This window comes from Panicum hallii, chromosome 7 (assembly GCF_002211085.1).
Source record: "Panicum hallii strain FIL2 chromosome 7, PHallii_v3.1, whole genome shotgun sequence".
Classification (NCBI taxonomy): Eukaryota; Viridiplantae; Streptophyta; class Magnoliopsida; order Poales; family Poaceae; genus Panicum; species Panicum hallii.
In genome coordinates, this window is record NC_038048.1 from 42354172 (window position 1) to 42377317 (window position 23146).

The 23146-nt window shown below is 45.3% G+C and overlaps 1 protein-coding gene and 1 pseudogene across 1 annotated transcript; both read left to right on the forward strand.

Annotated features, from left to right (window-relative positions):
- Positions 1-2194: 2194 nt before the first annotated feature.
- Positions 2195-3192, forward strand: LOC112899757 (histone H1-like). Its single transcript, XM_025968357.1, has 2 exons — positions 2195-2418; positions 2514-3192. Exons 1-2 carry the CDS (start codon positions 2290-2292, stop codon positions 2970-2972), a joined length of 588 nt encoding a protein of 195 aa, XP_025824142.1. The 5' UTR covers positions 2195-2289; the 3' UTR covers positions 2973-3192.
- Positions 3193-11559: 8367 nt separating this feature from the next.
- Positions 11560-22454, forward strand: LOC112901529 (annotated as a pseudogene).
- The last annotated feature ends 692 nt before the right edge of the window (positions 22455-23146 follow it).

Sequence of the window (23146 nt, forward strand, 5' to 3'; positions counted from 1 at the left end):
CCGAGCGGCATGTCGGTTTCCCTCCGGAGGGGCCCAGCCTACTACAACCAAACCCACACCAGCCACAGCCAGCCAGCCAGCTTAGCTCCACGCACGTTGCCGGCATGGCCGCGTGGCGCGGCCGGCCGCCGGCGTCCGTCATCTTGTGGAAAGTGGAATCTCTGTGGCGGAGGCAGCAGCAGCAGAGGATTGAGCACGAGTCCCCTTCGATGGTCGAGACTCGAGCGGATACGGATCATACGATTTTGCATTGGGGAGATCGGGAATTGATCTGCTTCTATTGATCCCCCAAGAACCGAACGGTGTAAACTTGCATCGTCGTGGTTCAGACGTTCAGTTAATCTAATGAAACGCAGGATTATACAAAGCGGAGCTCCAGTCAAGCTGCCGGAGGGAGTTGATGTGCCGCTATCCGGGGCGTGCAGAATGCTAGCGACGCAGCAAAGGCAACCCCCTACGACTACTCCCAGCTATGGATACGGACCAGGGTTCAGAAGAGCAGGGCTGGTTCCCGGTTACTTGTAACAGGATCGTGGTATTTCCGGTTTAAGAAAAGAAAATGGAGTTAGGCTCAATTGAAAAAGGTTAATTCAAGAGCTACGTCTTGCATCGAGAAGAGGTTCTAACTTCTAAGGGTATGTAGCTCCACATCATTAAACGGGTCATTGTGTGAGTTGTGTGGAAGCAATCAAAATGTCATATGGTGGTCAAACGACGTGTAAATAGCAAGAGGCATATGTCTACAACGAGGAAAACATCTTCTATGCATAAGAGTTTTCTCCCGTAGAAGTGGATGGCAAAGGCACCACGCACGCGATGAGAAGGCAATGGCAACATTCAAAGAAGACAGCAAAAGGTTTCAGCGAGATGGGAATATGGGATGGCCTAATCGATTTGTGATTAAGCAATCCTATGTTCGAACAAAACCTATGACTGAAGACAAACAACCGAGATCAAGGTTTCGGAGGCAAGTTACTGCTATTCGGCCAATCCTGCACCCAGCTAACAATGCAGTGGCGATAATCAACTACGCTTTAGTTTGCGCCGCTCAGATTATATGATATCGCCAGGCACTATGTGCCCTACACATTAGATATATACTTAGGTACCTCCACACGGAAATAAATTCTTTCATCAGTTCTAAATTGTATGTTGTTTTGACTTTTCTAGGTGTATATTTACTATACATCTAGATATATATGTTATGTATCTAGAAACGTTAAAATAATATATAATATAATTTGGAACAGGGGGAGTAAGCTCTGTAGGGAGAGTGGCGTTGGTCAAATTAGAAAAGAGTAAATGGCCCGCAAGGAGACACAGTGGACTTGAGAAACACGTAGCTTTGAGTGTGCGCCTGGAGTGATGTTAGGATTGGGTTTGGAAGGCATATACTGGTTGTAAATAAGAATTTTTTTATTTTACACGAGTTCTTCTATATAAAACTAGCTATTTTGTGCGGCCTTATTTTGCGAACAGCCCTAGAAGAAAATCCACTTGTTCGTTTTGCTAGATTCAATTTGACTAATGACTGTGAGTTATCAAGACAACGAAAAACGCAGACGTTTAAACCTGCCAGGAATTCGATTTGTCCTTGATCTCTATGCTGGGCTATTTGCTACAATCCGATACATTTTCGCACGGCATTTCTAGGCCTGCACGGTGCTAATTTGGGTGGGCCAACTCACGGGTCCGATACGATGAGGCCCAACTGCCCAAGGGCATTTCGGTAATCCCAGCTCAATGAAATTCGAATTTTCTTGAAAATTCCACGTACACCCGTACCCGGATTGGGAGCCCAAGGCCTGAAACGACGCGCAAATCCACGCCCCTCAGTTTTCTCCTGCACCCGCTTCACACAACACCGGGAGGTCACTCCAACAACAAACCCGCACGTCCCCACCGGCAGCCCCACCACCCCACCGGTCTACCGTGCACGGGTTCCACCGATACACGTCCGCGCGGTTTTGTTGCTAGGTGGAAATCCCATTTCCCGCTGCGGGCGTCGCGCGGCGCACACCGGCCCACCGCGCCCGCGCCGCCCCCTCCATCCGACGGCCGCGATGCGCCCCGCCCCCCTCTCGCGGATCACGATCCGTGGCGCTGCCCCTCCAGCCAATCAGGACGCGGGACGCCCCTCCCGCCGGATCGCTCCCTCCCAGCCTATATATCGGGGCGACCCGGTCCCGGATAATCTATCCATTCAAAGCTCTCGCTTCGAATCCGAACCGGCACACCCAGCAGCCGTTTCTAGAGTGCTCCCTGCCTTTCGAGATCCCGCTCGCCACGATGCCTGCACTCGCCAAGCCCGCCTCGCGCCCCGCCAAGACCGCCGCGGCGCCGAAGCCGAAGCTGAAGCCCGCCGCCGCAAAGCCCAAGGCCGCGGCAGCCGGCGCCTCCCACCCGCCCTACTTCGAGGTGAGCCTTGCCCGATCCTCGTCAGATTTCGTCTTCGGTTGTGGTTGTTCCGTGGGGATTGGGGACTGATCGCGATTTGGTTTTGTTCCGTGCAGATGATCAAGGAGGCGATCACGGCGCTCAAGGAGAGGACCGGCTCGAGCTCGCACGCCATCGCCAAGTACATGGAGGACAAGCACGGCCCCTCGCTGCCGGCCAACTACAAGAAGATGCTCTCCATCCAGCTCCGCGGGTTCGCCGCCAAGGGCAAGCTTGTCAAGGTCAAGGCGTCCTACAAGCTCTCCGACGCCGCCAAGAAGGAGGCCCCCAAGGGCAAGCCCGGTGCCGCCAAGACTGCCGCGGCCAAGCCGGCGAAGGCCGCCACGAAGCCGAAGAAGAGCGCCGCCGCCGCCAAGCCCAAGAAGACCGCGTCGGCCGCCGCCGGGACCAAGCGCAAGGCGCCGGAGAAGAAGGTCGTGGCGAAGCCGAAGAAGTCCCCCGCGGCGAAGGCCAAGGCCAAGCCAAAGACCGTCAAGTCCCCCGCCTCCAAGAAGGCCCGGAAGGTCGCCGCATGAGATGGTTCCATAGGTCGTAGCTCTGATTGTGGTGTGGTTGTCCCTAGGAGTTGTACAAATGAAGTGCGTGCCCCAAACGTCTCTGATCCGGTGTTGTGTTAGGCAAGTTCAATCTATCCAGGTCAGTGTTAGTGTAACAGATGGTTAGGTTTCTTGTGATGGAGATGTATCTCGCTCTCTTTAAGAATATATGAAGTGAACTTGCAGTTCGCCTGGAATCTGAACAGTCTTGGTCCGAATCAGCTCGTTTATCTGATTTTGGTCATTGCAGTTTGTGCCCTGGATTGTTTGTTTCCGAACGTCGTTCCGATCCTGTCTTGTTTTACTTTGGGGGAATGACCATTTGACACTGAATTTGTTAGTTGGTTCCTGAAACTTCTTGATCTGTGGATGCGGCCCATCTTGCAATCCTGATGGAGCAGCTTCGATGGATGCTCTTTTGCCTGAAATCATTTGGTGCAGTGTTGCAAGATTCCAATGCATTGCATTTTAATCTGTGACTTTGGTTTTGTGTTCTGTAAAGTGAATTGATGGGGTTGGTTCGGGGATAAAGATGAAAAGAGTGCGCCACCGCACAATCGTTGCGTACGCAGCTGTTCCTCCATGTAAAAGTGCGCCCACATTTCGTAATTTAGCGTGGGAATCGTTGCGACAGGCATGTGCCGTCGCGACGGTGGCCGCTACGGCCTCGCAACCTTGAGGCGGCAGAGGATCAAGCTATTCGAGGCCGCCGCGTTATCTTGCAGGACCTGAGTTCAGGGAACGGGGCGATAATGCTTCTGCTCTCCATCTTCCGTTATAGGCGATGCGATATTTGCGTGTGCTCATCGTGGCGTACCCCGTGCCCGCGGAGAAGGATTCACCCGATGCACGTCGCGGTGGAACGGGGGGATTCGTCGCCACGGGCCACGAATCACGTCGCGAGCGTCGAAGTCGAAACGATGGAGCGCGGCCGCTTCGCCGTTCCCCCGCGGATATCGCACCCGTAAAATCAAAATTTGGACCGCCGCGCGATTCAAATTTTCGGAGCCCGGATTGCCGCGCTGCGTGCCTCCATCCAGCGAGCTAGCGGAATTCGTTTCGAAGCAAATTTCGCATGGTCGAGTCCGCGTGCGCGCCTCTGCTTTTCCACCGGGGAGGACCGGAGGACCCCCCGTCACCCGCGCGCGCCTCTGCTTTTTCACAGAAATTGTTTCACAAGTGGAATCGAGTCCGCGGGCCGCTTGTGGTTGGGCTCCTCTTGGACCCCCGAGGAGACGAGTCCTCTCCTCTGTCTGGCACTAGGAACTGGGCCAAAATGTTTTGCAGCCTTGTTATAATGGTTGGAAAGTAATTGTGGTACTTCCTGGTACTTTCTCTTTCAAATTTTCCTGACCATTGATCTGAGAAAGGTAATTAAACGAATTAAATTAATAGTGTTAAGGGTATTATTGGAATTGAAGTAGTTTTCCCTTCCGTGTGGCGCGTCGTTACGTCCAAATTGCTCGTCTATCGACTGTCGGTTGCACACTTGCAGGCGCCGCTGGGAGACTGAAGCAGTGCCCCAGCAATTAGCATACCGGTGGGACACAAAGGCCACTCCCAGTCACCCGTCGCAGTCTTCGGTCGTCCAACATGCCCTCGCGGAGGCACTAGAAAGAGGCAAGCCTGGGGAGCACCAAGGGTTGCGCACCCAGGCAGAGCGCGACGGCGAGCCCGTGCACCTGCTCGCCGCACGAGGTGCAAGAGATGTCCGCCGTGGCCGGAGTCCCGGATCCACCGCCCGCTTCCCGAGCTACAACTCCTGCTCGTCGGACACCACGGGCGTCGACTCCGTCGTCGTGACGACCAACAGAAGCGGCCGCGGGGACGTGGCGGCGTAGCTCAGGCCCGTGCCGCCGCCGACTCCGCCGTGTGCAAGCAATCTCCGGTTCACTGTCCCGCCCGCCCGCCGGAGCCTCGGAACGACCGTGCACGTCTGAGCTATAAATTCCACCAGCTCACTGCAGGTTGCTCAGGGAAGTACAGCGATTGCCGCGGACCTCGGAGACGCTCGGCCTCCTTTGCCGCCACTCACCTTTCGTGCCAGCGTACCTCGACCCGGCTCAGGCGAATATCAATCAGGCACCGCCGGATCTTGTTTTGGCGCCGGTTTTGCTCGATTCACACCGCAGATCACCATGACACGCCGGCGGCGTGCTCCAGCCGGCCAACCCGATCCGAGTGCGCCGGGTCGGGACACAAGAGGAGCCAGTTCGGGCAGAATCCTCTCGCTGACTCGCTCTCGCACTTGCTCGCGCCTCTCTTCTCTGATTACCGCAGCCGTGTTCTGCTTTCATTTGCTCCTCTTCTCTTCTGTCGGCTTTGATCGCTCGTTGTTGCGAGACTGGAGACTGGAGACCGGAGAGAAGAACGGATGCCGGATCGTGACACAATAGCTATAGTACTATGCGCCACAGCGTCCGGCATATTGATCACGTGAAATTATACATCTGCCCTTTCTTCATTAGAAAACATAAATAAATTAAAATAGATAATGATCCCATTATTTTTGGTACTGGTCCCACTGATTTAGGTACCTCTTGGTACCTATCGTTGGGTAACTATATGTACTCCTATCTCTCCACCTAAAGATTTCTTTCGATGGACAGCTCTAATTTCTTTCAATCATGTCTGTTTACTTGTTTACGATTTCTTTCGAGGACCGCTTCCCCTTGTTTACTTGTTTTATCTATGGATTACGCTACTATGTCTCATGCAAGTAGTGATTTTCCTACTCCCAAATTTGTAACCAAGTCTGTTTACTGCCCAGCCCATAAAACCTAATAAATAGCCTGCAGCGTCTGTTGGTGTTTAACCTTCTAACCTACCGAGGGATACTCCCGAGGTAGTAGATTGTAAGTGAGGTGATGCCGAGATCAGAAATTCGAAGGTGCAAAGAATACGAAACTTTAGACAGGTTCGGGCCGCAGTATGCGTAATACCTTATATCCTGTGTGGTGGTTTGTATTGCCTTAAATGATTATTGTTTGGAGGGGGTCCATGCCCGCCCTTAATAGTCTAGGGGACAGTTACATGAAACTAGTGTAGGGCGCGGGCCATATCCCATCCCTTGTTCTAGAAAATATACGCCACGTGCGCAGTCCCGTGGCTCCGGGTCTGACAGCGTCACGCAAATGTTCATAAACCGCACTTGAAATGAAGAAATTGTGATGAATTAACCAAAGCTGTCATGAACTGATAAATAAAGCACATGGCCTAAAAAAGAAACAGTTCAAGAAAACATTACCACAAAGATCATGTGCCTAGTTAGCGGGCTGCAGCTACCCGTTGTTAGCGGGCTGCAGCTACCCGTTTGAAGATGTGAAACGAGGAAGGAAGCCTGGTATATTGTATTACAAACAAACATAATCAGGTTTATGTGAAAGTCAGAATTGTACTGGGTCACCCAAGAAGAGCTTTGATATTTTTCACTTGCAGACCTACTGCAGTCAAACACCCTTAATTTGGAAGATAAGCCTCTCCAGCCAGAATGTGTCTGGAGGCAGAATACCTTACCAAAAGAATACCAACTACACGGGTGCAAATGAATTGGAAATAATAAGACATAAAAACTCATCCACTAGGCTAAACTCTCGATACAAATGCAATTTTGTCAGTTGTCACTCTTGTAAGCAATCAAATCCAACCATGTGACCAACCGCACAACTGCACACCTCGGAAATCTATGGAAAAACACAAATTACTCGCCGACCTGCTTACCAGGCTCAAATGTGCAGTAAGAACATCCCTGATTCTTGCCACTTTATTGTCCTTGTTTCACAAGAAGTAGACAAAAATATTGAGATTCAGTTGAGAAACAAGATGAAAAAAAATCATATATCCCAAATCCCATGTCTCAACAGTTTTGGAATACCACATAAATTGATTCCATATTCCTTTAGCAGTCACAACTTAGAGGTGTACTACCAATACCAACTACTCGGCATTGCATTGACTAGCAGAAATGTTCCTATCATTAGTAGTAGAAATCTGAACATTTCAGCAACTCAATTAAGAAACATGTGCCCATGGTTCCGAACTGAACTATTTTCATTCACATGAGATTAGAACCCCTTCCGTCATACATAAGAGGATGATCGTTTAGAACTATATGCTATTTACATCACCTATCGCGCTATTTGTATTCTTATAAATTCACAACTGCAGATGAATAGGACCTATCCCTCAACATGTACCCCCACTTCGTTGGAAAACTGCTCCAAAAGTAATTGCATAGGAGACTAACTAAAGCTCGATGATAGTCGGACCTGATACAACCTCTCCTTGGCGAGCTGAAATTGTTCAGAGAGCAGGAGTATCACTCTCCTCGGTCATCAACGCCCGTCCTACCTCATTGATCCGCACCCCTAGAAGGGACGCGGACAGTTGGACTCTAGGGCTGCCAAGGGGGAGATCGCGCATGACACTCCTAAAGTCACGCAGACGCCTCGCAAACTCGGTGCTGTTGAAGATATTGGTGGATGCGGTGCTAGCGTGGCCATCGGGGAGGTGAACACGACGCCGGAGGGAGTAGCATGCCGGTTGTAGGGGATGGCCGGCGCGACCGGTAGAGCCAGAGGAGAGGGGCGCAGCGTTAGCCGGGTTGAAGGTTGGGCACCATGAAGCGGAGTATTGAGAAATTGGTGCTCCTGACATTAGACACCAACTTCTAAGAAGTGGTACCAAAATAGTGTGATACCACTTCTTCTGCGGACGCTATACCCATACCGTACCAAACAAACTTAGACACGGGGGCAAATCTCGAGGTGGGCCAGTTGGCCCCCGACCAACCTAAGATTCGGCCCAAAGAGGTTCCCCTTGATTTTCTCATATTTGATCTTATTTTTTACTAGCAGAAAAAATAGTTTTTATAAAACAAGTGATAATTGAATTGAGAAGATGAAAAGTGAAAAATTATATCTTTATAAGATTAGATTGACTTATTCAATAAAATATTTAAAAATTTTGTTCTACTTGACCACCCTAACTTAAAATCATAGATTCACCATTGCCTAGACACCAACATGGAAGACGAGAACTCAACTCTTTATTTACTATAACATGATATAAGTCTTAACACAAGACTCTTATACTCTTTATTTGCTACCCTATCATGGTATAACTACACTACATGGCTAACGTGCCATGACCTCTTGTGCCATAGTATGGCAAGAGGGAAGATAACACCTGTATTTATAAGTGCTCATTTGTGTTGTGATGTTGCCATGTGGCAACTTTCACGCTTTTCTTTACAAAATATCTAATTCTAGAATTTTCTCTTATCCTTATCCATCTATACTAAATATCTCATTCTAGAGAATTTCTATCTCAACATATAATATGGTAACTCCTCTCTCTTGCAATTTCCAAATTCTTCTAGAACCTTTCTAAGTACATATTGTTTTTTCAACACGGAGGATGTCACTGAGGATGTCATTCGCGACGTTGATCTTGTCGTGGATCCGCTCCAGGCACTTAGGTTGTCAATCTTATCGATAACCCACCCCCTTCCTGCTCTTCAGCCCCTTCTTCGGGATCTTCAACATCCCTTTTGCCTCCCGAATCGAACTGGCCCTGGTGATGAAGACCTTAACCCCCAAGCGGTAGCCGATTGTACGCTTCTGCATCTTCGCGCCTTTCAGCAAGCCGGCAGTGTGGTCCATAGCGGCGGAAGTGGGCTTATCTCCGGTGAGGCGTGGGGGTGATTGGTCATGATAGAGCGTGATTAGCAAATGGACGGGGACGACTAGATGAACGAGACCGATGGTAGCATCATCATGGTAGCCGTCTAGCTACTAAACACAAGGTACAACAACCCTGCCATGATACATGATTTCCCATCCAAATGCAAAGCATAATGGAATGGAATAAGACTGATTTTGTGGTAGAACCCGTTAGGGTATGTTCTCGGTCTTCGATGAGAGTTGGGGATAACTCGATTTGGTGGTGGATTCGATGTTGGCTGTCCGACTACAACCTCCATAAGGATGCGCCTTAGCAACAGGTACACCATCTCCGATTGTGATGTTCTTGCTGTGCCAAGAACACCTTTGAACCTACTAGCAACCGAGAACAAGCAAGCAAATAACTCACAAAAATCAAGCTAAAGGCTAAAACTGAATCACGAGTTGGGATCTTGAATCAAACAAACGGGTGGTCTAATCGACACACGCACTCACCAAGAAGTAGCTGAAGCTAAACTTACAACAAAATAAAACCCAACCTTCTCCTGAATGCTGGAGCATGTATTTATACATGGGAGACAGCCAGGAGGCGTGGAAGGGTGGAAACCCTAACATAGAATGGACCCCTAGCGGGCTTCACTTGATACAAGGCTGTCAGCTCAAGACTGGAGGTCTGACCATCTCTCTATAGTTGCTGGGCGACTCCGATGGAATCTGATAGTGTTTCTTAATCCATTTGAAAGTAGGCTTCAAGAGCTTTCCATCAACCGCTCATGAGTCTCCAACACCCTTCGGAGCGGAGAATTATGTTCCATAGAAGTTGTTAGTTCCTGGAGGTCCGAACAGGCTGTCCGAACTTGCAGTCCGATTCTTTGGTCCGATCCTTCATTTTCTCGTACCTCCTTCCACTTGTTTGTTGTCATTGTAGTGCTTTCTCCAATCTGATTCGGCTTTCAAGTTCTAATCATAAGAAAGTCATCACAAGACTTTAGTAGCACCCCTTCGAAAAATAACTTATTTGGACAGTAAGGAACGACTTTACCTGATAATTTAGTTGTCATGCTCGTGCTCAATTAATTGATCCTTGTTGTGTAGTAGGCGTGGTTGTACCAATGATAGGGATATCCTTATCATTTTGGATCCAAATGGAAAAAGCGCACACGACACAAAGAGAGAGGGTACCTTTCACTAAAACAGTCATGTTCCCGCATCAAACTTCTTGATGTCCATGTTCTCATTAAGTTTCACGTCTAGGTCCTTACCCGCTCCATGCACGCCCTCTCCAATCTCCTTACCTGAGCGGCTGAGCTGAGCAGCTGGTGTACCTTGGAATTCCTCCAGTTTTTCAGGTTTGAGCGGACCGCTTATTAGGAGCCAACACCAGTTAAAACGGGAGGCTGGGGTGTGGTCATCAGAGATGTGCATGCATGCACCTTGTAGCAGGCAAAACCGGAAAATCCAGACCACTGAGCTGAGTAGTGCCTTTGGGGCTGAGCTGCGTGCGGTCATCGAAGTAGTGTGGCGGTCATCCATCACCTGATTGATTATCGACTCTGATGCCCATGATTTGGTGCAAACAACCCTTCAATGGAAGGACCCGGCCGGACTGCGTGGCAGGTGCAGTGCTCACCTGATCGCAGCGAGCTTCAACAGCGGCAGTGTACGCTTTACGAGTCGAGAGTATGTAACACGGCATCAGCATATGAGGTTTGCCGAGGTTGACCACACCTTTGAATGTAACTCCTTGCTAGTCTGGGTTAGTGATGTGCCGGCTTGTATTATTGCTGATATTGATCTGCTCGAGATCTCTGTTTAATGGAAGAAGTCCCCGTTATCGTGTCAAAAAAGAAAAGAAGAAGAAAAGGCATGTACCAAATTGGGTAGCGTCTTCAGGAGTGATATGGTTGGCAAGCACATAGTCGCACTAAATTTGTTGGGCGAATTTGCCAGAATTGAGATGTGTGCATGCAACTAAACGTGCCCATCGAGGGTAGCATGTGTTTTTGAGTCTCAACTCAAGGCGACAACTTGCAGCTTCCAGAAACATTAGACACTGCAATTATCTACCGCAGTTAATAATGTTAAGTCGCACATCGATCTATTTCTCAGGATCACCTCAAGGAGGAACATGACTATACGAGGTAAAGGAGCAATGGTCGAGCGGACGTCCCTCCAAGGACAACTAGTGTAGCCTGTCATGACTCTGATTAGTAGATAGAAAGAATAAACACGAGTATGCGTGGTTCCTGTCATCTAGCAGGTCGGTGTTCGAACGTGGCAAGTCACTCTCGCTCAAGCTTCCTATACCAAACTTTTGCAAAGTTCTTACTGATGTAGCCAACGATGGTTGGTTGGTGATAGACTGTAACCGGAGTGATGATGAGCATGGAGCAGATGTTCCATATGGATGCTGACAGTTACTACATTCAACCAAACATGTGAGTCTCAATAGCATCTTCAGCAGTGATATAGTTGGCAAGCGCATGACTCATCAGTTTGAGCGTCCAGCTTTGAGCTCACTGCTATTCACTAACACGTTCAGGGCTACAAAAATAGCCACAACACGCAACACGGATTCAACGATTAACTTGCATGCATTTTCAGTGAACTCTCCCTGTACGGCAGCACTGCACTTAATCCGGTGAAACAATCAGACATGGGCATATCTGCAGCAGCCATACAGTGCCCATTTCGAAATTGACACACAACTAATTTGCCGTACGTGAATAACTCAACAGCCCGTACCACTCGGCAGACATAGAGAGAGAGAGAGAGAGAGAGAGATCGACGATCAGATGAGCAGATCAAGCCATCGATCGACCCGCAGGCCGGCCCACGTACAGGTGCGTTTGCTTGGAAGGAACCAACCGGTCTTGAACCGAATGGAGACGGGAGGCGGGTCCACGCTAGAGACCCTCCTTTGCATTTTTTTTTGGCTCGCGTCCACTCCCCATCGCCGCCGGGCTGCCGATCCCCGTGGCCGGCGGCGGCCGCACCGTCCGTCGCCTGATTTGCACCGTCGTTGCCCGCGGCAAGACCTACAGGACCTCCCCATCCAAGGCGGTAACATTGCGGGCGGTTGGGTTGCACAAATTGTCGATGGATGTTTCTCACGTACAAGTTGATTATAGAGTGTTTATGTTCCACTTTCTAAAAGTGAAATGTACGTACAGTATGTGGAAAAATAGATAAAAGGAAAATATTATATTGTGAGTAAAAAGACCTAGCTATATTGTGACAAAACGTTGTATTAGATTGACATGTGAGTTTTTTATGCTTTTACGTACTTAGCACCTACTATTTTAGCTTGTGTGTGCTGGCCATTACATAATGTGTGTGCTCGTAGCAACTCCGATCCACCCATAACTATTTTCACTGCCAAGCTAAGTCATGGATTAGTTTCCAGATCAAGTAGCTATTGTGCGGTGTCTACAGATTAGGTGCTTCTTGTGCACTTCATATCGTTTTATGATTCTAGCTATATGGTCAAACTTTTTCTAAACTTGGCCTATTAATATATGAAGAGTTACATAGATGAAAAAATGGTTGGAGTTACTAGATCCACCATGGAAAATATTTCATAATATTTAATTTCCACTTAAATTTATATTACTAAAACTGCAAGTCAAAGTATTTGGAATAGGAGACGGGATATCAGGCTGAAGGAAGAGTTGAGAAATTTTGGACTAATCAGTAATCAATGGAGCTCAGCTCATACACTTGGTTAGAGGTGGTGCCGCAAACCTATAGATTACCATGTTCCTACCACTAGATAAGTGATGACTGCAAGATGCTAGCGCAAGTCTGATAGAATTTTGACATGATGCTGACTGATTTGATTTTTCGCATATGTGGTGATACCATTAGCTTGTAAGTTACTAAGATCCTGATGCTGGATACCTTACTGTCTTTTAGGATAGTAGTGTAAAGCCGGTAGAATTTGAACTAATGTAGCCGGATCTCCACAAGTTCCTGTATTCTATAATTTTTTTTTGTTAATTAGGGATCACTACTGAAGCCTGAGCTTGTAATGACTATTCATGTCTGTTAAAACGCAATGCAATTTTTATGTAGGTTTCTTCATGATATTTTGACTATATTCAAACCACATTCCAAATAACCTCCATGAGAAAAAAAATAATATTGCATTGCATCCATTGTAAGATTTAAATAGCTTTGAATAAAAAGATTTAATTGGCTATTTATCAAATTTTGTGACCAATTTATGTTAAGTATTGTAATCTTATGATTCTTAGAAAACTAAATCTTATAATTCTTCTCCAAAGGTGCAGAGGTTCATAGTTCCACAAAAGTATTTCTTGCATATTTACATGATGGGTGTGGCTACCACAACAAGTTTGTTGCTTGCAATATGGTTCTTTGTGAAAGTGCATCTAAGTCCCTAATGGGTTTTGGTAAATTGAATGACACCACGGTTAAAGAACTAATCATCTTGTTGAGCATATGAGCATGAATTAATTATCATATCAATGGAATATTTGTGATGAAAGATATTGAAAGTAAAGATAAAAGGTTCATATGACAAGACTTGTGACTAGACTATGATTAAAGTGATGATATTGACAAGCAATGAATACTATATGGATTGAGTCACGTGTTCGATGACAACTATTTATTCTCATATCTAAATGAAGCTTGTTGATAAAGTGATAGCACTAGAAGGAAATTTCTTGTAAAGAAACGAACAATCTATCAATAGAAGATATAAGTTGTAAAAAATTATGAAGAATAGACTTTATGGATGATTTAATTGAGATACAAACTTTTATGAAGCTCTATGTAACGTAAGGATAAAGGGTTGGAATCCGGGATAGTATTTTGAGGGACTAAGCGTGAAGAAGGGCAATGGGTTTGTGCTGAGGAACCAACGCTAGGGTAAACTTTCTTTGGATTCAACTTGAAGAATCTTGGTCACGTATGGTGTTCATATTAGCAAGTATCAATTTTTCTAGAATCATATTGTGAAGATATTGATTTAAACTAGAAGTGGATTTCATTCAAGTTTGATGGTTCAAGTCATTAGCTCAAGGAATATGTGCTCAAAGAAAAGAAACAGAACTGATTGCACCTCTCAGGTTGAGATTGATCGAGATATGGCTTGGTACATTTCTGAGAAGCTTAAGTGGTTGAAATATAATCTACCTTTGATCTTGAGTATACGCATGTCGTACCACCAAGAGGGATGCATCACATTGAATTTTATTTAGTCTCAGTGCTCAAATAACCTAAGTGACTTGAGAGAAATACAAAAGCCTCAAGTGCACATTGGTTAGAACTAACGGGGGCAACCCGGAAGTTCCGGGTTTCCCAACCCAGAAGTTCCGGATTTTGCATACGTGGCACTAATGGCTAGTTGGTTTGAAAACTTGGAAATTCCAAGTTTATGAATCCGGAAGTTTCGGATTCTAACTATCATATAACGATAAGTTTTTTTGGATTTAGCTATTTATACCTTTGAGCCCCCTCCTTAGGGGCTGCTGTTCTAGACATTATTCTATTGCTTGCTGGTCGTCCTAAGAAAGCTTGGTAGCCTTGTTGAGCTCTCCCCAACCTCTCTTTGTGAGATTATGTGATTCATGTCATATCCTTGAGTTGGGTTTGAGAGAGTTACTACTTGAGATCACTTGAGAGCATAGCAAACCTTAAGCACTTGAGTTTGACCGAAATCGTGTGTTTCGAATTTGTTACTCTTGGAGATCTTGCCTCATAGACGGTTAGAGGTTGCCCGGCGAGCTCCCAATCATGTGGTAAGCCGCGGGAAGTTTGTGCAGGTTGCACTTTGACTCCGTAAGGGAAGAAGCAAGCTTAGTGAAGTGGGGAAGTGGTTGGAACAAGATCCGACTCGGTGGAAGTGAGATGGAATAGACTCACATCCTAAAGAGTTCCTCAACGGAGAGTAGGATTCACTGTGCTTTAGTAGTAGCTTTGGTAGCAAGAAGTGAATCCGAGCTTCGGTAAAACAAATCTTTGTGTTCCCTACTGTTTTGCTTCTCATTGCACTAATTGTGATATTTGTGAAATTGGTTGATCTACTCGGTTGGTAGTATTTCTGTGTATAGGAACTATGTGCACTGTCGGAAGAAGTATCCAGCCGGGTGGCGGAATGCACCCGCCTAATCCTAGTTTAGGAAGAGTTTGGGGGAGATCTAGGGTCTTACGCTCCGGCGGCCCAAACCACTCTAAATCCCCGTACCTTTTCCGTGTCAGCATACCTGCCCAGTGTGTCAGTGGGCAGGCCATGCCCTGTCTTGGGCATGCGCAGCCCACCTACCCGCATTTAGTGCGGTAGTTGGGCCGGCGTCCCACGGAAGGCCTTTTGCCACGGGCACGTGGTAGGGTTGGTCTAGCTGTCGCCTCCTTGGCGGCACGTGGCGGCACCGGACCCCTTCCCGGAGGGACGGGAGGTCCAGGCCCCCGAGGCCAGTCCGGGTGGACAGGCCCATAGGGGTCTGGCTCCCACACGTGGCGGCGCCGGACCACCCCGGGGGTCCGGACCTATGGAGGTCATTCCCAAGCACCCTGTCCTTGTGGGTACGTGGAGGCGCCAGACCTATAAGAGCACGGGGGGAGGTCCGGAGACCATGATCACAGCTGTCAGGCCCGGGCCGTATGCCTTGTAACCCAAAGGCCAAGGGCGAGGTTACGGATAATCTTGCGCCCATCAGGTTGGATACACTGTCAGACGACTCTTTGGCGGGCAAGGCCCGCGATGATCGAGGATAGGCGGCCGAACATGTGGTGGAGTGCGTCCACCATGATGCGCTTGGCGCACATGCCAGGGCTGGACACCCTAGCAGGAGGTAGGTACCCCTGTCCGTATGTACCAACATGCACCTACTCCAGAAACTTCACTGAGCCTACTCTGCATTTGAGGTTTGAATTTATATTCATTTACTCGCACTAGATTTATTGCTTTCACTCTATTCTGTGTGAATCCGGAAGTTTCGGTTTGTAAAACTCGGAAGTTCCGGATTTGTAAAACCGGAAGTTTCGGATTTGTAAAACCGGAAGTTCCGAGTTTGGCAGTCAGTGAATTTTATTCGCCGCTTTTGAGTGAAAATTTGTAGGTATGCCTATTCACCCCTCTCTAGGTGACATCACGATCCTTTCACTATGCATATGTGAAAATGATACCATTGGTACCCAAGTCATCGAGTTACTCCACAATTGCTAGTCATCGTGTTGGTGGGTCAAATTCATTCTCTTTGTCAAATGTTCAGTCATCACACCCAATGGAACACAAATATCATGTCTGGCGGACTGTATTTCTACTTATATTGATGGAAATTCAAGTTCTGAGACGGACGCTTGTATCAGAGTAACTATGTGTTCCGTTACAGCCCTACAGCTCAGATGCACATTATGAATTATTTGGGGGGATTTCTGTAAGTCCCATCTAGCATTTTTTTTTACTTACTCTATTTTTTTATTCATATATCACGTAAATCCTGGTAAGATATACTAACTTGACTACATATTCATTTGTTTTCTTCCCTTCTCACTTTGTCATAAATTCACATGCTTAAGATAAAAGATTGATATGGAAGTCCGTCTCCATATTATGGCAGCTTATGGATATCTTATCCACAAAACATGCAAGTACAATTTACCTGATGAACTAGCCTTGGCCTGACATGACCACATGGGCTAGAAAATAACATACTAGCTTATTGCTACTAATGTAATTTATTAGGGTCAAAATCAGCTGTTGGATTTCTTTTGAGCAATACTTGAACTTATCGACTTTTGTTGTAATGGATGGTAATAATATTACATAGAATTACAAAACAATGATAGTTCCATAAAGGTTTATTTAAACAAGTAGCACGAAACTGATCCATTTTGTTTAACTGTAATTACCTTTTAGAATGACCTATTTTCTCTCGCTCCTATACCATCCAGCTTCTATGTGGCTGCACCTTTATCTCTTGCTAGTCCTTCCCTTCCGGAAGCAATGGGGTACCTTCAGTATAAAATAGCTGAGTTCACAGTGAAGGGTCGAGTAAGAATGCTAGGTCTAGTAATTGACCCGTCACGTCTCGTGATGCCCCTTCCAAAGCTGGGGTAGCGCGAGTGGATTGGTGCAACTATTTTCATCTGGGGCTTGCTCCACTAGTTCCATTGCCATAAAATTCTTGTAAGTATTCACTTCTCTATTATTTACGTAGAACATAAAATCTATAGTTACCTTTTTGATGCAAATATGAACAACATACAACATAAGTGGATGTGTATAAATTTAATATGCTGATGTGTTGAAACTGCAATAAATAACTGTTTAGTGGAAAGATAAAAAGTTATTTGATATGCATATTTTTCTGTAGGCCTTGTGTCTGTATGCATCTTTTCCTAGCAAACTTCTTGAGGACAGTTTTAGAAGTTATTATCAGTTGGATTTTATTGTTTATGTTTTCTACTTTGACAGGGATCATTGCGCGAACACACAGATACTGATGAATATGTAATTCCATGTGGTGATTGGTTTAGTCGTGTGTCTTGTCCTCATTACCTTGCTAAAATAGTGAGTGCCTATTCTCTTCATTCATATCCTAGATGTTTCAAAGCCATATTTGGATGAACATGAAAGGTCTCGTTATATTGCTAAAATAATGGTATCAACCGATAATAGGTTACTCAATAAAATAAGTTCTGATTTTCATAACTCTTAGGGTGCGTTTGGTTGTTTGGTTGAGCCGTGAGCTGTGAAAGACAGCTGTGAAAAAGTTGAAAGCCGTTTGTTTCAACCTGCTATGAAACTGTAGATTTGATATAAAATATTTGTAATGCCTCTGAGGTCCTGAAATGCTGTATGCAGGTACAATAAATATAACAATGTGATTTTGCATTAAATTATCATATTTGTTACGAAATTAAATATATAAGTGCATTGTTCATTTCAAAAGAGTTGTCAGCTACATAACAATCTCATGTTCCCATTGCATTAGCTATCGAAGTAGCTATCCTATCACGAATTGTGTTCATAGTAACTTCATTCTCTTACTCTATCTCACGACCATCATCTTGAGTTTGCTCCTCAACATTTGATGCTCTTGGCATATACTCCTCATCTGCATCACACCTTTCAAACTCCTTATCACGCAACTGACTATCCCGAATCAAATTATGTAGTGCAAAACAAGCTATAATAATCTCCTTCTGCCGTTTAGCTGAGAAACTCGGCATAGCTTTCAATATGCGTTATTTTTGCTTGAGAACTCCGAATGCACGCTCAATGACATTGCGGAGAGAGGAGTGCAAAAAGTTGAATAACTCATGCTTCCCTTGCGGTGGACGTCCACGATGATGACGAAATTCTGGTATACGGTACATAGTCTCCTTAAAAGGTGCAAGGTATCCATTTCGATTTGAATAACCGGAGTCAACAAGTTAGTATTTATCTAAAAAAGAAAAATAAGTTAGCATTGTAAAAAAAGATGATCAAAGTATAAGGTACTATTTACCTTTAAGAGGTATAGGAAATGAAGGAAAGTTTGCCAATGCATGGTTAAGGATCCGTGTATCATCTGCGGAACCCGCCCATCCAGCAACCACAAATGTGAACCTCATATCGAAGTCACATATGGCAAGTACATTTTGTGATGTATATTTATGACGACAAGTGTAGTTAATCACCTCATCAACCGGAACAACAACCGGTATATGTGTTTCATCCATTGCACCAATAGCACCCTTGAAATGAGGCCAGAAACGATGTTCTTTCAACTTCTCATGTTCATTGCTAAATGTTCGATCCTTCAGTTTGATGTTATGGTTTGCTAATTTAAGTAAAGACTTCAATACCTCCTTGAATTTTATATGAATTGTCCATGTATACCGGACAAAACGGTTTTCAGCTTGGGAGAATGACTGAGACCCTCCAACAATCCATAAGAATATTGCTAATGATTCTATTGATGTAACATTTCTAGAAGATGTCAAACCGTACGAAGACACCAATAAATCATGAAGAGCTATAAAAATCGCTGTACTCATCCAAAACATCTTGTAAAACTGTCTTGGACGCTTGAAGCACTTCATGACCAAATTATAACCACATTCTGGATCTTCTTTTGCTCTATAATCAGCTTTGTTAGCATATGGCTCATTGTAAAGAGCACCCAGATTTCCAATAAGAGCAGCATGTTGAGATAACTCATTTAGTGAAAGAAGAGATTGCTGCCCTTTTCTAGCCAGCTCTTCCATATTCGCATCCATCTACATAAACAAAGTAAATTGTTTAACAAATATAGAAATAACGCTTTCAACATACAAGGTAATTGGTTCGAACATACAAGGAAACTGGTTTGAACATACAAAACAAAACTGGTTCCAACGTAGAAAACAAAACTGGGTCCAACATACACGATAATTATTCCAACATACAAGAACGTAAGCAAATAAATGGTTGAAACACAAGAAAAATTGATCTAGATGGCCTTCTTCATCTCGTGCTCCCTCTCAATCAAATCAAACATTTCCTTCATTTGTTTCAAGCGCACTAAGTATCTCTCTAAACTCAACCTTCATGATTAATAAGGTAGCTGCGTGCATCAAAGCAGTTTTTTCTTGAATCCCACAATCCTTCACCGTTCTCATAACTTGTGCAATAGTTGGAATAGAGTTGGATTGTGGAGGAGCTGATGATGCTTCAAGACTTGATCCAATTTTATCAGCTGCACTTTCAATTCTCATGCATGTGTTCTTGTGCATCCGAAAAAATGGACTCTTCTCCTCCTTCTCTTCAGTCGGACTAGACAATTGTTTGCGCTTCTTTCCTGCTAGTTTTGGTTTCTCATTGGGAGTAATCTTCATTGTGTCCTCATCACTCGAGTCACTTGAAAAAATATCTCCCGGACATGATGCGGAAGCACCGATGACATGCACCTTCTCAAACAGCAGATGTAAATCATCAAGGTACTTTGGCCCTCGCTTTCAAAACTTGACATGGACGCACTTGATACCTCTCTCTGGGTTGTTGCATCGCTGTAAAATAAATTTAGCAAGGTGAGGAACAAAATATAACAAAGACAAATAGAATTCCCTTGAAAAAAACAAAACTTAACTCACCGCAAGATGTTCATCCCACCACATGTTAGAACAATCAACAGTTTGATTCGCATCATCCCATCCAAATTCAGTGGCAGCATTTTTCAGTTCCATGAATACGGTGTAATCTTTTTTCATGTTGTCTAATTTATTCTTCAATGGTGACCTCACTAGCTTCAACCTGGTTCTTGCAAAAAGCTTATAATCAAGGTTATTCCAACCAGTTCTAGTAAAACAGCCATTTGGTCTATTTCCAAGACTAAGTTCCTCCTTGCAAATGTCAATGAAGTGCTTCAAAGTGGCGTTATCCCACACTGCCTTTTCACCCATCACTAATTTGAGGAACACAACTGCTATTTTTCATCCACAAGCAAATGATGTATGCAGCAACACAAAGTTGGATAAATAACTGCTCTTACCAAGACTGTAAATTAAAGAGGCTTAAGATGCACTATTTAAAGCAAGACTTGAGTAATCATGGGGCAACTTTACAGTAGAACTGAACAGGAATTACCTCATAAACTGTGTAGAAAGCAGGTGAATCCAATGAGAAATCCAGTTTGATTAATGCCTGCAGTGAAGATGAATGTAGTTAAGAAGGAAAGGTCTATGAAATGTTGCTCATACAAGGAAAAGAGCTGTGTAGAAAAAGTGGTGTGCGTAACCAACACAATGAACTAAAATTGTTGAAGATACACATACCAACTAATCAATGCAAAAGCATATTTTTGCTTCTAAAACTAAACTTTTGAAAGCAATTGACACAAAATTTAGATTTGACCGGATTATGATCAAAATGCTAAGTACGTGTGACTTTGTGAGCATAGAAGAAATATTTTTTTTTTCTAATATACTACTTCAAAAGTACTTTACGTCTAGACTGACATAATCAGGGATGTACCATTGCAACCTAGTTATGAAAATGTACTCTCGGATATCATAAGAAATTCAATGTAAAACTCCTGTAAAATTCCTACCTTCGAAATGAGGGGAATATGAGATCACTTGAGAAACCAGGCGCATCAAAACAAACAGCTGCAGCATCCAGCCATTCGTCGTAGTCCAGTTAGGGGAGAGATCACCTGTGGATCGCTCCTTCTGGAGAGGCTTTTGGGTGGCAATGGTAAACCATCCGGATTTTCGATGTTTCCCTTCTCCCACAGATTTAGTCATGAGCACCACAGCTTGTATGCTCATGGAACCAATCAGAGGAGAGGGCTGCGGCCACCAATTTCTTTGTGGGCAAAGGAAATTCAGAGTTTCTTTGTGGCCACCAATGCCCGGCCGCTGCAGCAGCTAGGACCCCCAGGCCCCAAGCCCAGAGTTCCAGCGCGCCCAGGAGGAGCCGGGGCTCCCAGTAGAGCGGTGCAGGGCCGCACAGGGGCGGCGCGTGGCCGGGGAATCCTCGATTCCAGGCGAGGCGGTGGTCGGAGCTCGTGTAGGAGGGGTTGGGGAGGGAGCTATGGAGGTGAGTGAGCCTCAGGTGCGGGGGATTTGAAATTCATGGAGGAAATCGAGCGGATTTGGCCAGCGATGGTGAGCTGCTCGAGGTCTGTTAATGGTGGCTGGAGGAAGAAGAAATATGCAGTGAGGGAGAAGGAAGGGGAATGGGGCGCTCACACGGGTTGGCATTTCGCGACCTTCTCGGATCGGAGGGGAGGAAGGAGGCGTACCTGCCAGGACCACCAGCAGCAGCAGGAGCTCGGCGCTTGACAGCGGCGCGGCGGCTCTCGGGCGCTCACACGAATCGGATCGACAACGCTGCTCGTCCTCCGCGCCGGGGAGGGCGAGATTGCGGCTGCCTAGGTGGCCGCCGGCGAGGGGGAGCGGCGCTCGGCCGGCCGCAAGAGGGGAGATAGGGGCAGATCGAAGCGGAGGGAAGTGGTGGGTTTCCTGCGTCGGTCGGTCGGAACGCGGAGAAGCTGCTCGCGGCCTGCTGCGAAAGGATAACACGTAAATGCGGCTGCGGTGGGATAATCTCGTCGGGAACGTCACGCGTTTGGTTCGGCTGGCACGTTGGAAACGCTAACGCTCGCTGCCGACGCCCAACCAAACGGGGCCTTAGAGTGTGTGAGTCTGGGATGCGTCACCTCTTGGTGGATCGGGGGTTGCAATGCTTATGTCTGATTTTTTTTGTTTACGCTGTCGATATTTAATATAATGGTAGACATTGTATAAAAAATGTTAACCTAGATCTTCGGCAATATACTTCTCTCTTTAGTAGCCATTAGTCATGTAATAGAATATATACATTCTACACATATGCTCAAAGATAATAAAATACAATATTATCTGAGAAACATGTTTTATTTCACCGTTATCAAATATATAGATGATGCTAGCTGATGTCGAGCTTCTGCTATTCTTTGACTAACATGTGGTTAAAATCAATATGTTATTAACATTTTCTGTTTTGGCCTATAGGTAATATATTTCGGCTTCTTGATAGCTAGTGGTGGATCAAATACTTCGATGTGGCTCATGCTTCTTTTTGTGATATGCTTAATTGTATCCATTTTTGTTTAGAATCCAACCAACTTGTGATTATGGTACCTTTTAGTATCCTTCATTGGAGCATACTAATATAACATTCTTTTTTGTGCAGATAACAAACTTAACCTTTTCTGCGATACAAACTCATAAATGGTACCTTCAGAAATTTGAAGATTATCCTCATTCTCGCTATGCACTCATTCCATATGTATGCTAGTTGTATCTCTAGAAAATGGTTCAGACTATCAAAGATATTCCCAATCCGGAGCAAAAGATATATGGCCTCAAGTAGCTTCAGTCACTCTAAATGCACTTGTCATGTTATACTTGTGGTTATAGATTAAATAACATGTGATAGTCAGAAAAGATCATATTAAGAAACACTTGCTTCAGTTGCTGCGTTACAAGCAGTTATATTGGGAAGAAAATATATAGTGTGTTGTATACAACCTAGTGATGAAAATACCAATTTTTTCATGCTATTGGAAATTGAATCCTTCAGCAGGAACACTACATCTATCCTAATTCTAGGGGATGGAAGGGTTATCTTCTATGGTGATAAAGCAACTATCATTTGGGCAAAAGCCATTCTCCTAAGTTTTGTTTCCATTTGAACTTGGTTCCCCGTGGACGCACTATTTCACGCTTCCAGAGCACAACGTGTGATAGCTAAAAGGAGGCTATACGCCTCTGCATGCAAGGGAGAGATGTCATAGAATTTGGCTCTAACTTGAAGGGACCGAGAAAGATAACCGATAGGATTCTGAAGAGAACTCCTAAGCCTCTGCCTCTTGGTTTATCAAGGAAGCGTCAAAATCCTGGAGCAAAATTCAGTGGATACAATAAGGTGTGAAAATTGAACCTCGCATAGCCAACCAATGCAAGAATTGCGGAGTGACCAACACCCGT

Bases quoted from the DNA above. Each gene is read 5' to 3' on its own strand.
- LOC112899757 (XM_025968357.1), top strand. From the start codon at position 2,290: ATGCCTGCACTCGCCAAGCCCGCCTCGCGCCCCGCCAAGACCGCCGCG. The intron at 2,419-2,513 runs GTGAGCCTTGCC...TGTTCCGTGCAG, and splicing joins CCCACCCGCCCTACTTCGAG to ATGATCAAGGAGGCGATCAC.